The sequence below is a fragment of the Neomonachus schauinslandi genome, chromosome 12 (genome assembly GCF_002201575.2).
Source record: "Neomonachus schauinslandi chromosome 12, ASM220157v2, whole genome shotgun sequence".
NCBI lineage: Eukaryota > Metazoa > Chordata > Mammalia > Carnivora > Phocidae > Neomonachus > Neomonachus schauinslandi.
The window spans coordinates 9,812,115-9,822,101 of NC_058414.1; the positions used below are offsets into that span (position 1 = coordinate 9,812,115).

At 48.2% G+C, this 9,987-nt stretch overlaps 1 protein-coding gene across 1 annotated transcript; it reads left to right on the forward strand.

The window, feature by feature from the left end:
* Positions 1-390: 390 nt before the first annotated feature.
* LOC110592670 (cytochrome c oxidase assembly factor 1 homolog) lies at positions 391-9,776 on the forward strand. Its single transcript, XM_021703736.1, is given in 6 exon segments — positions 391-445; positions 2,546-2,644; positions 4,687-4,835; positions 8,698-8,774; positions 9,676-9,721; positions 9,723-9,776. Coding segments are annotated over 5 exon segments (405 nt in total). The 5' UTR covers positions 391-445; positions 2,546-2,565.
* The last annotated feature ends 211 nt before the right edge of the window (positions 9,777-9,987 follow it).

Consider the following 9,987-nt stretch of genomic DNA (forward strand, 5'->3'; position numbering starts at 1 on the left):
CTGAGAAACTGTCTTTAATTCATGGTGTACAGCTTCTACTGATAGCGTCTCATTTTGGTGGGCGGCTGCCTGGCCCCAGGCTTATGCGCACTGTGGTCAAATACCTGCCGCGGGTCCTGCCCCTCCCACACCAGTTTTCTGATTGCTGCAAGAGATACCTAGCACACACACAGGAAAGAGCAGGCTGTGTTGTCTCTTCTTAATACGGCAGAAGAGAAAAGGGGGAAAACCAGGGCCCTTTATAGACAAGGCTTGTTTTGAAATTTAAACCTAACTTCTTATTCATGTTGCAAGGCTTGGATTGGTAATAAATCTTGGCTGTCTTAAAACTGGAAATCAGAGAGAATTGGGTTTGGAGAGTGATTTTAATGTAAAATCTGTATCTAATTGCAGAGCAACTTTCCTTTGATGGTTTTCAAGAAGGCTGTGCTGTGAAGTGGTAAAGGTAATGAACGTTCTGGGGCCATGTTCACCATTAGAACCTGCCGGAGTATTCTCAAGTTAGACAGTAGATGTAAGTTGCTCCCTCAACAACTCGAGTTTTTCCTGGTCTCTAGTGTCCACTTGTGACCGTAACTTCACATGAGAGATGGGATGGCCATTCTCTGCGTTGTTTCAGGACACTTTCCCCCCCATGCCTCCTACCAAGTTTAGAAACTGCAGCCTTGTGGCGAAGTTCTACGTGAGTCACGCTCACTGCCCCACCCTCCTGAACTGTCCTTCACATTAAGCAAGATGTGATTCATGCATTTTCTGGAGATGCTCTGACCATTTTCATTACGAGACTGAATGGCTTTTCCCAGATCACATTGCTATAATTGACTTACATGCAACTTTGGTAAATGTTCTTACACGCTACCCAGCACCACCAAAACTGTCACAGCAGTCCTACTACATGTGTCTGGGGTTTCAACGGCCTTCTCTTAGTTGAATAAAAATGCGTATAAGTAAATTAATACGAGGATGATCTACAGCTTCACCCTCCCTAATTTGATATGTTGATGAAAATCCTTTCCATACATAAACCTCAGTTTGATGTTATTTTCGTGTAGAACTGGTAAACTTTAGCCCTATCTGAGGGTGTGTTTAGTTCTCAGGTCCCAGAAAGAATATCCACATGAGGAACTTTCTCCAACAGGCCTATGGATTCATGTCCCTACAGGTTTCAGAAATGATAAGCAGACTGTAGTTACTACGCTCTGTATTCTAGAAGGTAAAGGAGGGGATGGTGAGAATATAGATACCGTAACTCAAAGGTCCAGCCGGCGGAGGACCTAGTATTATGCCTAGTTCTCTTGCATGGCGATGCCTTGGACCCCTGTTCGTCCCATCAAAGGCTTTGTCCTAAAGAAGCACATAAAATCTAAGGTTAAATTTTCAAATGGGGGACATAAACACTTCATCTTTCCCTTTATATAAACTGGGATTTCCATCTCCGTCCAAAATCTCATTTCTTTTTGGAGAAATATCAACAAAGACAGAGGAATTTACCTAAATCTCATGGAGGGTGAGGGTGCCCTGATGTAGTGTTCGTGGTCAAAGCAAACTGGAAGCCTACAGAAAGAATCTGACTCATAGGCATTTTGTTGGGGTTTTTTTTTTTTTTTTTTTTTTCAGTTGGTTGTCTACATTTAGAATTAGAACAGTTTCCCATAAAAGACCTCTTGAAATACTGGAAGATCTATTCAGATTTGGCCCACATTAACCATTGTCAGCTGGAGCTGGGTTGAAGCTGTCCCTTGGCTGGGCCATGCGCTCCTCACTTTTCAGTGTCTGCTCTCATTTATGTGACTTGTGTGGTCCCGTGGGCATTTGAATGGTGACCCGGATCGAAGCCAGTGTCCTACTCTGTTTTATGGCCGGGTATCTTACAGCTTCGCAGAAAGGCCCTGGCCATGTGTGAGCAGTGGTTACATGGCTGCCGGGAAGGAGGCTAATGGGTGCCATTGAGGCCCAGGTGCTGCTCCAAGCCCCACCCAGGCCTTCAGGAGGCAGGAGTTAAGGCCAGGGTGGGTGTGGTGTGCTGACTCGGCTGAGCTGGGTCCTCTCCATCTCTTCATTCATCCCGAAAGTCATGACCACAGTTTCCTCATCCAGGGGGTGGGACATTTCTCAAAATATGAAAGAAAGCAGCCAGTGACCACGCCGGCCCATTCGTAGGCTCATCAGGCCAACTATTGCTACAAAAGGATAAGCTTCCTGTTTACCAGCCGGCATGAGACAAAGTGGTTGTGCTTCCTGGCCACACAGGACTTGGCACACAGGCTGGGTTCTGTCCGAAAAGACAACAGGGCTGAATGCTTGCTCTGTGCTCAGCCATCGCCCCCACGGCCTGCGTCCTGGATGTGGGCCACTCTTGGGAGGGCACTTCTGCTTTGGCTCCAGAACCAGCCCTGGCTTTCTGAAAGGAAGCAAACAGGGAAGGTGGCCTCGCCTCCTGACTGGCTTCCTCTGTAGCTTTCCTTTCTCTGTGGGGCCCCATCCAGGCAAAGGCCCTAGGCAGGAACCTGAATTTAACAAAAAATTCATGTCTTTTGTTTTCAAGTCTCCAGGAAGCAAAATGCCATGGTCTCAGGGGAAACTGGTCTTTTATTCCAGCGTGGTGGCCAGTGGGACCTGTACCTTACATATTGCCTGATACAAAGTAAGTATCCAGCAAACCAAGCCGCCCCAGGCAGGCTTCCTCCTAGAGCTCTCACCCTGCTCCTCCATCAAAGGAAATACTTCGGATGCTTTCGGCAGATTAGAGAGAGGAGGAGAGGGCTATTTTTAGAAGCCGTACACCATTCCCATTGGCTGTAGCTTCCTGCTTATCCTCTGATCGCAGTTTTTCCTGGAACTGCACGTGCATATAAAAGGACCAGGCTTCGTTTGTATCAGAAGCCTTGTAAAAAGCAAGATGGGCTTTCACTCCGGTGCGCACATGAGAGATCCCTTCAGATTTCTGAGATGATATAAAGAAGAGAGGGAAGGGGAGTACCAGATGGTTCACAGGTGGGGAAAACTGGCTGTTTCTCAAGTGTTGTCAGCCTCTTTGCCCCGCCATTCTCTGCTGTTGATTGAGTGGAGGAGGGGACCTTGAGCAAGGGACTCTAGTGAGAGCAGAAAATAAAAGCAGAGTCCAGGATGCAAAATCCTGACAGAAGCCGCTTCCAGCCCCACTGCACCCAGATCTGAATTTGTAAAGACAGGCCACAGTTACTGTGGGCAGCCAAGACATTTAAGGTCATTTCAGTGCTACTGGTTGCAAAGCAGCAGCAGTTTTTTTCTAGGCTGACTTTCTTTGAAGATCCTTTATGCCTGCCCAGCTTGGCTTCTCACCCTGACTCTGTGCCATTTTCACTTCCTGCCAGGATGTGAGTATCACCAGCAGACCGGCAAAGACAGCTCAGTGGCCTCTGCGTACATTCTTCCCCACCTTCCTTCGGAGTTGGCCCACAGGTCCCCGAGTCTTGAGGTGGCCTGAGATGAGCACTGCCAGGGATAATTCAGACTGGAATACCTCCGTCTCCTCTCCCCTCTGCCTCAGGGATGGGGACAGGGCACAACCCCATTTTGTGGGTCCAGTGACTGCCGACCTTCCCCCCACCAAGGAGGCTGGCGTCGTCCAGTAGAGACAGCTGAATCTCTGCACTGGCGGTGTGGCCTCGTTGGGGGTCTCTCACCTCAGTTATCTGTGTGATGAGGGATAATATCAGTGCCTGTGCATGAGGTTGTTTTATAATAAAGCTCACAACCTGTGAGATACTGAGAATTGTGAGATGTATGAAATATTGAGAACAGTGTCTAACCTTGGAAATCTGGACCCAGCTTCTGCTCCTCCTTTTCCTGTCTTGGCTGGCACCTGTTCACGCCTGCAAGCCCCTGCAAGCCCCTGCAAGCCCCTGCAAGCCCACTGCTGGGAAGCAGCCCAGGAGGAGCGTTCTCCCTGGCATCTCCAGGCTCAGGCTGGGAAGCTCTTGCTTGTGGCCTAACTGCAAGCCCTACTTGGGAAGCCTACCCTACAAGGGCAGCTTTCTACCTTCCACCTTTAGAGAGATGCTTCCTGGAGTTACTAGTAGCCTTTGGGCCAAGGCTACTAGTGTATGTACCTGAGACTAAGAGATAAAGTTTAAAAGCTTTACCTACAGGAAATGTTGCCTTAAATCTAAAAACTTTGACAAGTGAGCATTTTCAGTGTCTGTTTCTTGGCCCAAGGGTTTTGTTGTTGTTGAAGTTGTGGTCTGTCTGATTTTATGCTGGTTTATCAGGACCTTCATCTGAGTGGAGGGAACAGTGTTTAGAAGTCCAGAGTCATGGGTTTGGGCCCCAGCTCTGCCGCAAACTAGCCGTGTCACGTTGAGCAAGTCATGGAGTCATAGGGCTTTAGAACTGAAAGGAAAGCTAGAGAAGATCCAACCCCTTAGATGAAGAAATGAGGCGGGAAATGAGAGATGGAGAAACTGAGGCACAGAAAGATCAAGTACCTCGCTCAGGTTTATCTGCCACGTTCCTGCAGGTACTGACTTTCTCTCAAATGGACAGCTTAGAGTTAACCGTCCCTAATTATTTTTTCCGTCCAGAAATTTCACATTTGTTTCTGTTTCCATGCTGTACATGAATTGTTTCCTCTAACTTCCTACAGAGAGTCTGTCTGACCAAGTTTAAAACAGAAAAGTAAATGTAACAACTGTCTTTCCCCTTTAGAGGCTTTTTCCAAGGCTTCCTATTACCAGCAGGCATTGGAACAGCTGCATGGCCACCCCGAGGCCCTGGAAGCCCTGGGCACTCCCCTCAATGTCCACTGTCTCCGCCTCACTGACAAGTACAACTTCGTGGACATTGCCGAAGCCCAGGTAACGTGCTTCCCTTGCAGCCCGCAGGCTGGGTGCCTACAGAAGTCGGGGAGAGGGCTGCCTTCATCCGGGGAGAGTCTTGGAGGGAGCTGGAGTAAGGATTCGGGATGAGAAAATCCACTAAGTAAAGCTGCGACTGGGCATTACTGAGCACCTTCTATAAAAGCACTACGGATTAATGTATTCTCATATATTCGTTTTCCTTTCTGAGGAATCAGTGGGGCGGGGCAGGCGGTGTTCTGGCTCGGGTCACCGTCCTGAACTGCAGGTTGTAGGGAAGTGACCATGGTGGTGGGCCACAGCGTGAGCTTTGAACTTGAAGCACATCTGCAGCCAGTCAGTGCTCGTTCAAGTGTGAGCAGCTCTTTAAACTGCAGTTTTCTCATTTACTTGCATTGCTTCCATGGGGTGCCAGTCCATTTTCTCAGTTACGTCTTGTCTTTTCTAGTTCAGCTGATAGAGTCACCTGAATACGAAATGCACTTACTCGTCTGTTTAACAAACATGTTTTGAGTGTGCGTCAAGTTAAAGGAATGATTCTGGGCTCTTTGGAGAATGCAGAGATGCCGAAGGCTTTCAAGAGCTGTAGTTTAAAATTTCCAAGGAAGGCCGGGTGAAGCAAACGCTGTAGCAGTGGCCCAGGAGGGAGCAGGTAGCAAGCTGGGATACTGGTGTAGGGAAGAGAGTGCCAGGCTAAGGAGCAGCATGCACGTGAAGGCAGGTGGCTGTGTTGGCTGCTGTGTGAACTCAGCGGAGGGGCAGGCTGCCGGGCGCGGTGCGGGCAGAGAGCGTGGGCTGCGCCGCGGGGCCGTGACGTCATCGTGGGAAGTGTGCACACCTGATTCTGGGGCCAGCAGGAGCCATGAGGACTTTAAGGATAAGAGTGAGATGCTCTCATCTAGGGGGTTTTTTGTTGTTACTGTTGTTTTTAGTAATGTTTTTAATGGGAATAGTTTCATTGGGCTTTTTTTTTCCTACAAAAGCCATTCGTGCTCAAGATTTTGATAAAAATAGTTGATCTAGGGCGCCTGGGTGGCTCAGTTGGTTAAGCGACTGCCTTCGGCTCGGGTCATGATCCTGGAGTCCCGGGATCGAGTCCCGCATCGGGCTCCCTGCTCAGCGGGGGGGTCTGCTTCTCCCTCTAACACTTCCCCTCTCACGCTCTCTGTCTCTCATTAAAAAAAAAAAAAATAGTTGATCTAGCTTTAGAAGAAGGTAAGTGCATGCTGATTGACAGGAAAGCAGTGTGGTCATGCAGGTGTGTGGAGGTGAGAGCATGAGCCAGAGCTGTGGCTTGGTTCTGTCAGGAGAGGGGTGGGTCAGAGGTCACGCTTTAGTGCCCGACAGGGGTGAGTGGACAGGTGGTAGTACCACTCCGTGAGAGGAGGAGCCCAGGAGGAGAAAAGGGAGGGGGCGGGCAGATCTAGGTGCCCACTGCGGGCCACATGGCGTCAGGTCTTTCACACCACGTGGTATGGCTCCTCTGTGTGTCCCCGTCGGCCGGATCCCCGCAAGCACAAGAACCTGGAAAGGCCAAGGGTGGGGTCTGGCTGCTCACCGTGCGTCCGGCACAGACACAGGGCCTAGCTTTGATGCTCAGGCGCGCAGCTGAGGGCGGTTGATGCGGCATCAGTTCTGTGGTCTGGTGCCCCGATGGGTGGTTGACACCATGGGGGCTGTGTGGGGACGCTCCGCTGGTCGGGTCCAGCTTCCCCTCTGGCCCGGCATCCTGGCCCACGCCGAGAGTGTGGTGCCGAGAGCACGTCACCCTGGGCTCCTGCAGACCCATGGCCGTGTCGGCGTGGTCCTGGCTTCGGGCTTCTGCTGCTTGGCAGACACTGTGGCTCCAGAGTGACGGGAGTTCGGGGCTGCTGCCCAAGAGCCGCCTGTCACACCAGCTCTTGTTCTTCGGTTTATGGAGCACGTGCGACATCTTCTCGGCAGTCTTCACCTCCTTCCTTTACATCAGCTGTTTGTGTCTGCAGCACATGCCGGTTTCTCCCACAGTCCTGTTCGTGGCTCGTGTATTTTGTCCAGAGCTAAGAAGGGCCGGTGGTTCATGAGGTAGTTGTCGTACCGAAGGGTATTTTTTCCCGAATGTATGTGCGAAGTAGTTACTACCTACCCACGTTTTGGTGTAGCAGACGTTCAGCTTTACTCTTTGGCAGGGCCTGGCCAGTGAAGAAACGAGTCTGTGCAGCGCCTTGTCGGCCCCCGGAGAAACAGCTGTCTGAAGGGCAGACATTGACCCCTCATGTTTGCTGCTCTTCATAATCCTGCTTGCTTCTGTCCTTCCCCCCACCTTTCTTTTGTTTTCTTTTAGAATGCAGAGACGCTCAATCTGGGCTCTGTGGCTTAAGTTTATTTTATTTTAATTTTTTCAAGCCTTTTTTTTAAGACTTTTTTTATTTATTAGAGAGAGAGAGAGAGGGAACACAAGCAGGGAGAGAGGGTCAGAGGGAGAAGCAGGCTCCCTGCAGAGCAGGGATCCCAATGCAGGACTCGATCCCGGGACCCTGGGGTCATGACCTGAGCCGAAGGCACCCAGGCTTAATTTTATAATCCCGAGAAGAGCTGTGGCTCTGTTCCAAAAGTGGAACCTTGAGGAACTGCCTTAATGTGACGAGGTGACTGCTTATTCACGTGGGGTATGAGGGGGCTCCTCGTTTTAAACCGTGGGGTTTTTTTTTCTCTTTTATTATGAAAAGTTCCAAACAGACAGAAAAGATAAAAGAATTCACACTGTGGCACCCATGTAACTGCTACCTGGATTCTACGACTAGAGTTGATCCTTGAATGACACTGATTTGAACTGCGTGGTCCCACTTAATACGCAGAGTTGTTTCCATACAGTACAGTACTGTAAATGTATTTGCTCTTCCTTATGGTTTTCTTAACATTTTTTCCCCTAGCTTATTTTATTGTGAGAATACAGTGTAGAATACATATAACACACAACGTATGTGTCACTCGACTGTTTATGTTATTAGTAAGTCAACAGTAGGCTATTAGTAGTTAAGTTTTGGGGAAGCCAAAAGTTAGATGCAGATCTTGAAATCTTGTTCAAGGGTCAGCTGTAATATTTTACTTGATTTGCTTTATCCCATATCTGTTCATCTAGTCATATCTCTGCCCATGAATACATTATTTTCAAACATCCATACACTTCATTTAAGCACATAAGCAACATATCATTAACCAGAGTTTCATATTTGTTTATGGTTCTTTTTTTTTTTTTTTTTGAGGTAAAACTTGCATTCAGGGAGAGGTACAAATCTCTTTTTTGATGAATTTTAACAAATGCATACACCTGTGCAACTCAAGCCCCCATCTAGATGTAGACTGTTCACATCGCGTCAGAGTCCCGCATGCTCTTCCCAACTGATCCTCTCACGTCCCTCAGCACCCCCTAGAGACAGCCTCTTTTCTGTTATTTTTTCCCAGCCTAGTTTAGCGTGTTCCGGAACTTGAAATCATGCATTATATACTCTTGGGTAAGGTCTTGCACTTGGCGTGTCTTTGAGATCCGTATTGTTGGATGTATCTGTAGTTTGTTCTTTTGTAGCAGTGGCTTTTTGAATATCATTGTAAGTACTCAGAGCATTGAGTTTGCACATAAGGTCCCTTTGCCAAATAGGAGGACTGCCATTGACCTCGCCAAACCCTCCACAGAGGGGCAGGACATTTGGATGGAGCCAGATGGAAAATCAGGTCAATTCTACAAGCTAGGCTCAGTTAGAAAACAACCGATTCTGTGAAGGATCATTGGACTTCTTCGGGTTCACTCTAAAAACATCATTTTTTTCATTTCCTTAGAGGACAACAATGTATCCAATTGTATCTCATATTTTTAACCCCCCAGTTGAAGATTCCTGTCTCTGGACCCAAGTCAGAGGGCTAGCTCCATGTCATCTCATCAAGAGATGCCCCCTTTCAGAGGTATTGGGAAGGTGGGTGGGAATGGGGGGGGACTTTCTGATGGAAACAATACTGATTCCCATTTTCACTTGTAGTGAAATGATTGCAGGAATAGGAATTTGTTTTTCAAAGCTTGAAAAGTTTCACAGCCTGGACACCAAGCCAGTGTGTTGGCTCTTAGCTTAGTCCAGACATTTTATCCAGTACAATCTACTGAATTGTCCTCTCCTTGTATTGCTGACTGGGAAGAACTTTCCAGTTACCGTGGTCTGGATCTACGATAATTGACGCTGTGTTACAGCTTCTAACGCTACTGTCTCCCGGTCGTTACAAATGACTAAAGTCATGGGTTCCCGTTCCAGAATTATTCATCACATTCTTTATATAAGATCTCCACCCCAGTAATTGGCTTTTCTTGTCTGGTTGCCAACAGCTACATTCACTCACTTCCCCCTCGGGAGGCCTCTCTCAGAGATGCTTGCTCTTTAGCCAAGATGCGTTTTAATTCCCCAGGACAAAAGGTGCAGGCGGCCCCCAGGCAACCCCCACCTGCTTCCCCCTGGGCTCCTTGACCCCTGAGCCTGGGATTAATGAAGTTGCTGGCTGAGTTCCAGCCAGGAATCGGAGGTGGATGTGAATTAGGAAATGGGGGATAAGCTGCGCCGTCTCTTTCGTGGTGCCCCTTCCATTCTCCTGTCATTCATTCTTTGTTAAACTTGCCGTGACAGTGACGCTGGTGAAACAGTGAGAGGCCCTATTACAATGTTAAAACCTTCTGTGAACGTAGCTCCAATATACAGTAGTGTTGAAGACTTTTAAGACATTATTCAAAAAACGACTGCTGTTTTTTTTCTTTTTCCCCTGACCATGTCTTTTGCCTTGGTGTACGTGAGTAGAGAGACTATCTTCTGGTTTCTCTCAGGTGGCACCTTCAGGAGGTCTTCTTAAAGCTTGAGGATGGTCAGCTGTGTTCCCGTGTTCAAGCTCAGTGGGAACACTGGTCGTGAAGTAAAAAAGGAGTAAAGAGGATCAGAAAGACTCCGCTTGCTGCAAACACGGCCCTTACCTCATCGCCACGTGCCCTCCGTGACTGGGAGCCAGGTGTCCAGCCGCAGGGGTGATTGGATGCTCTGGCATATGGTAGTTTCGGTATAATTCTAATTTGACCACAACTACTGTGGGGTTTTTTTTTTATATCAGAAATGAAAGTATTACTATAAATTTATAAAGATTT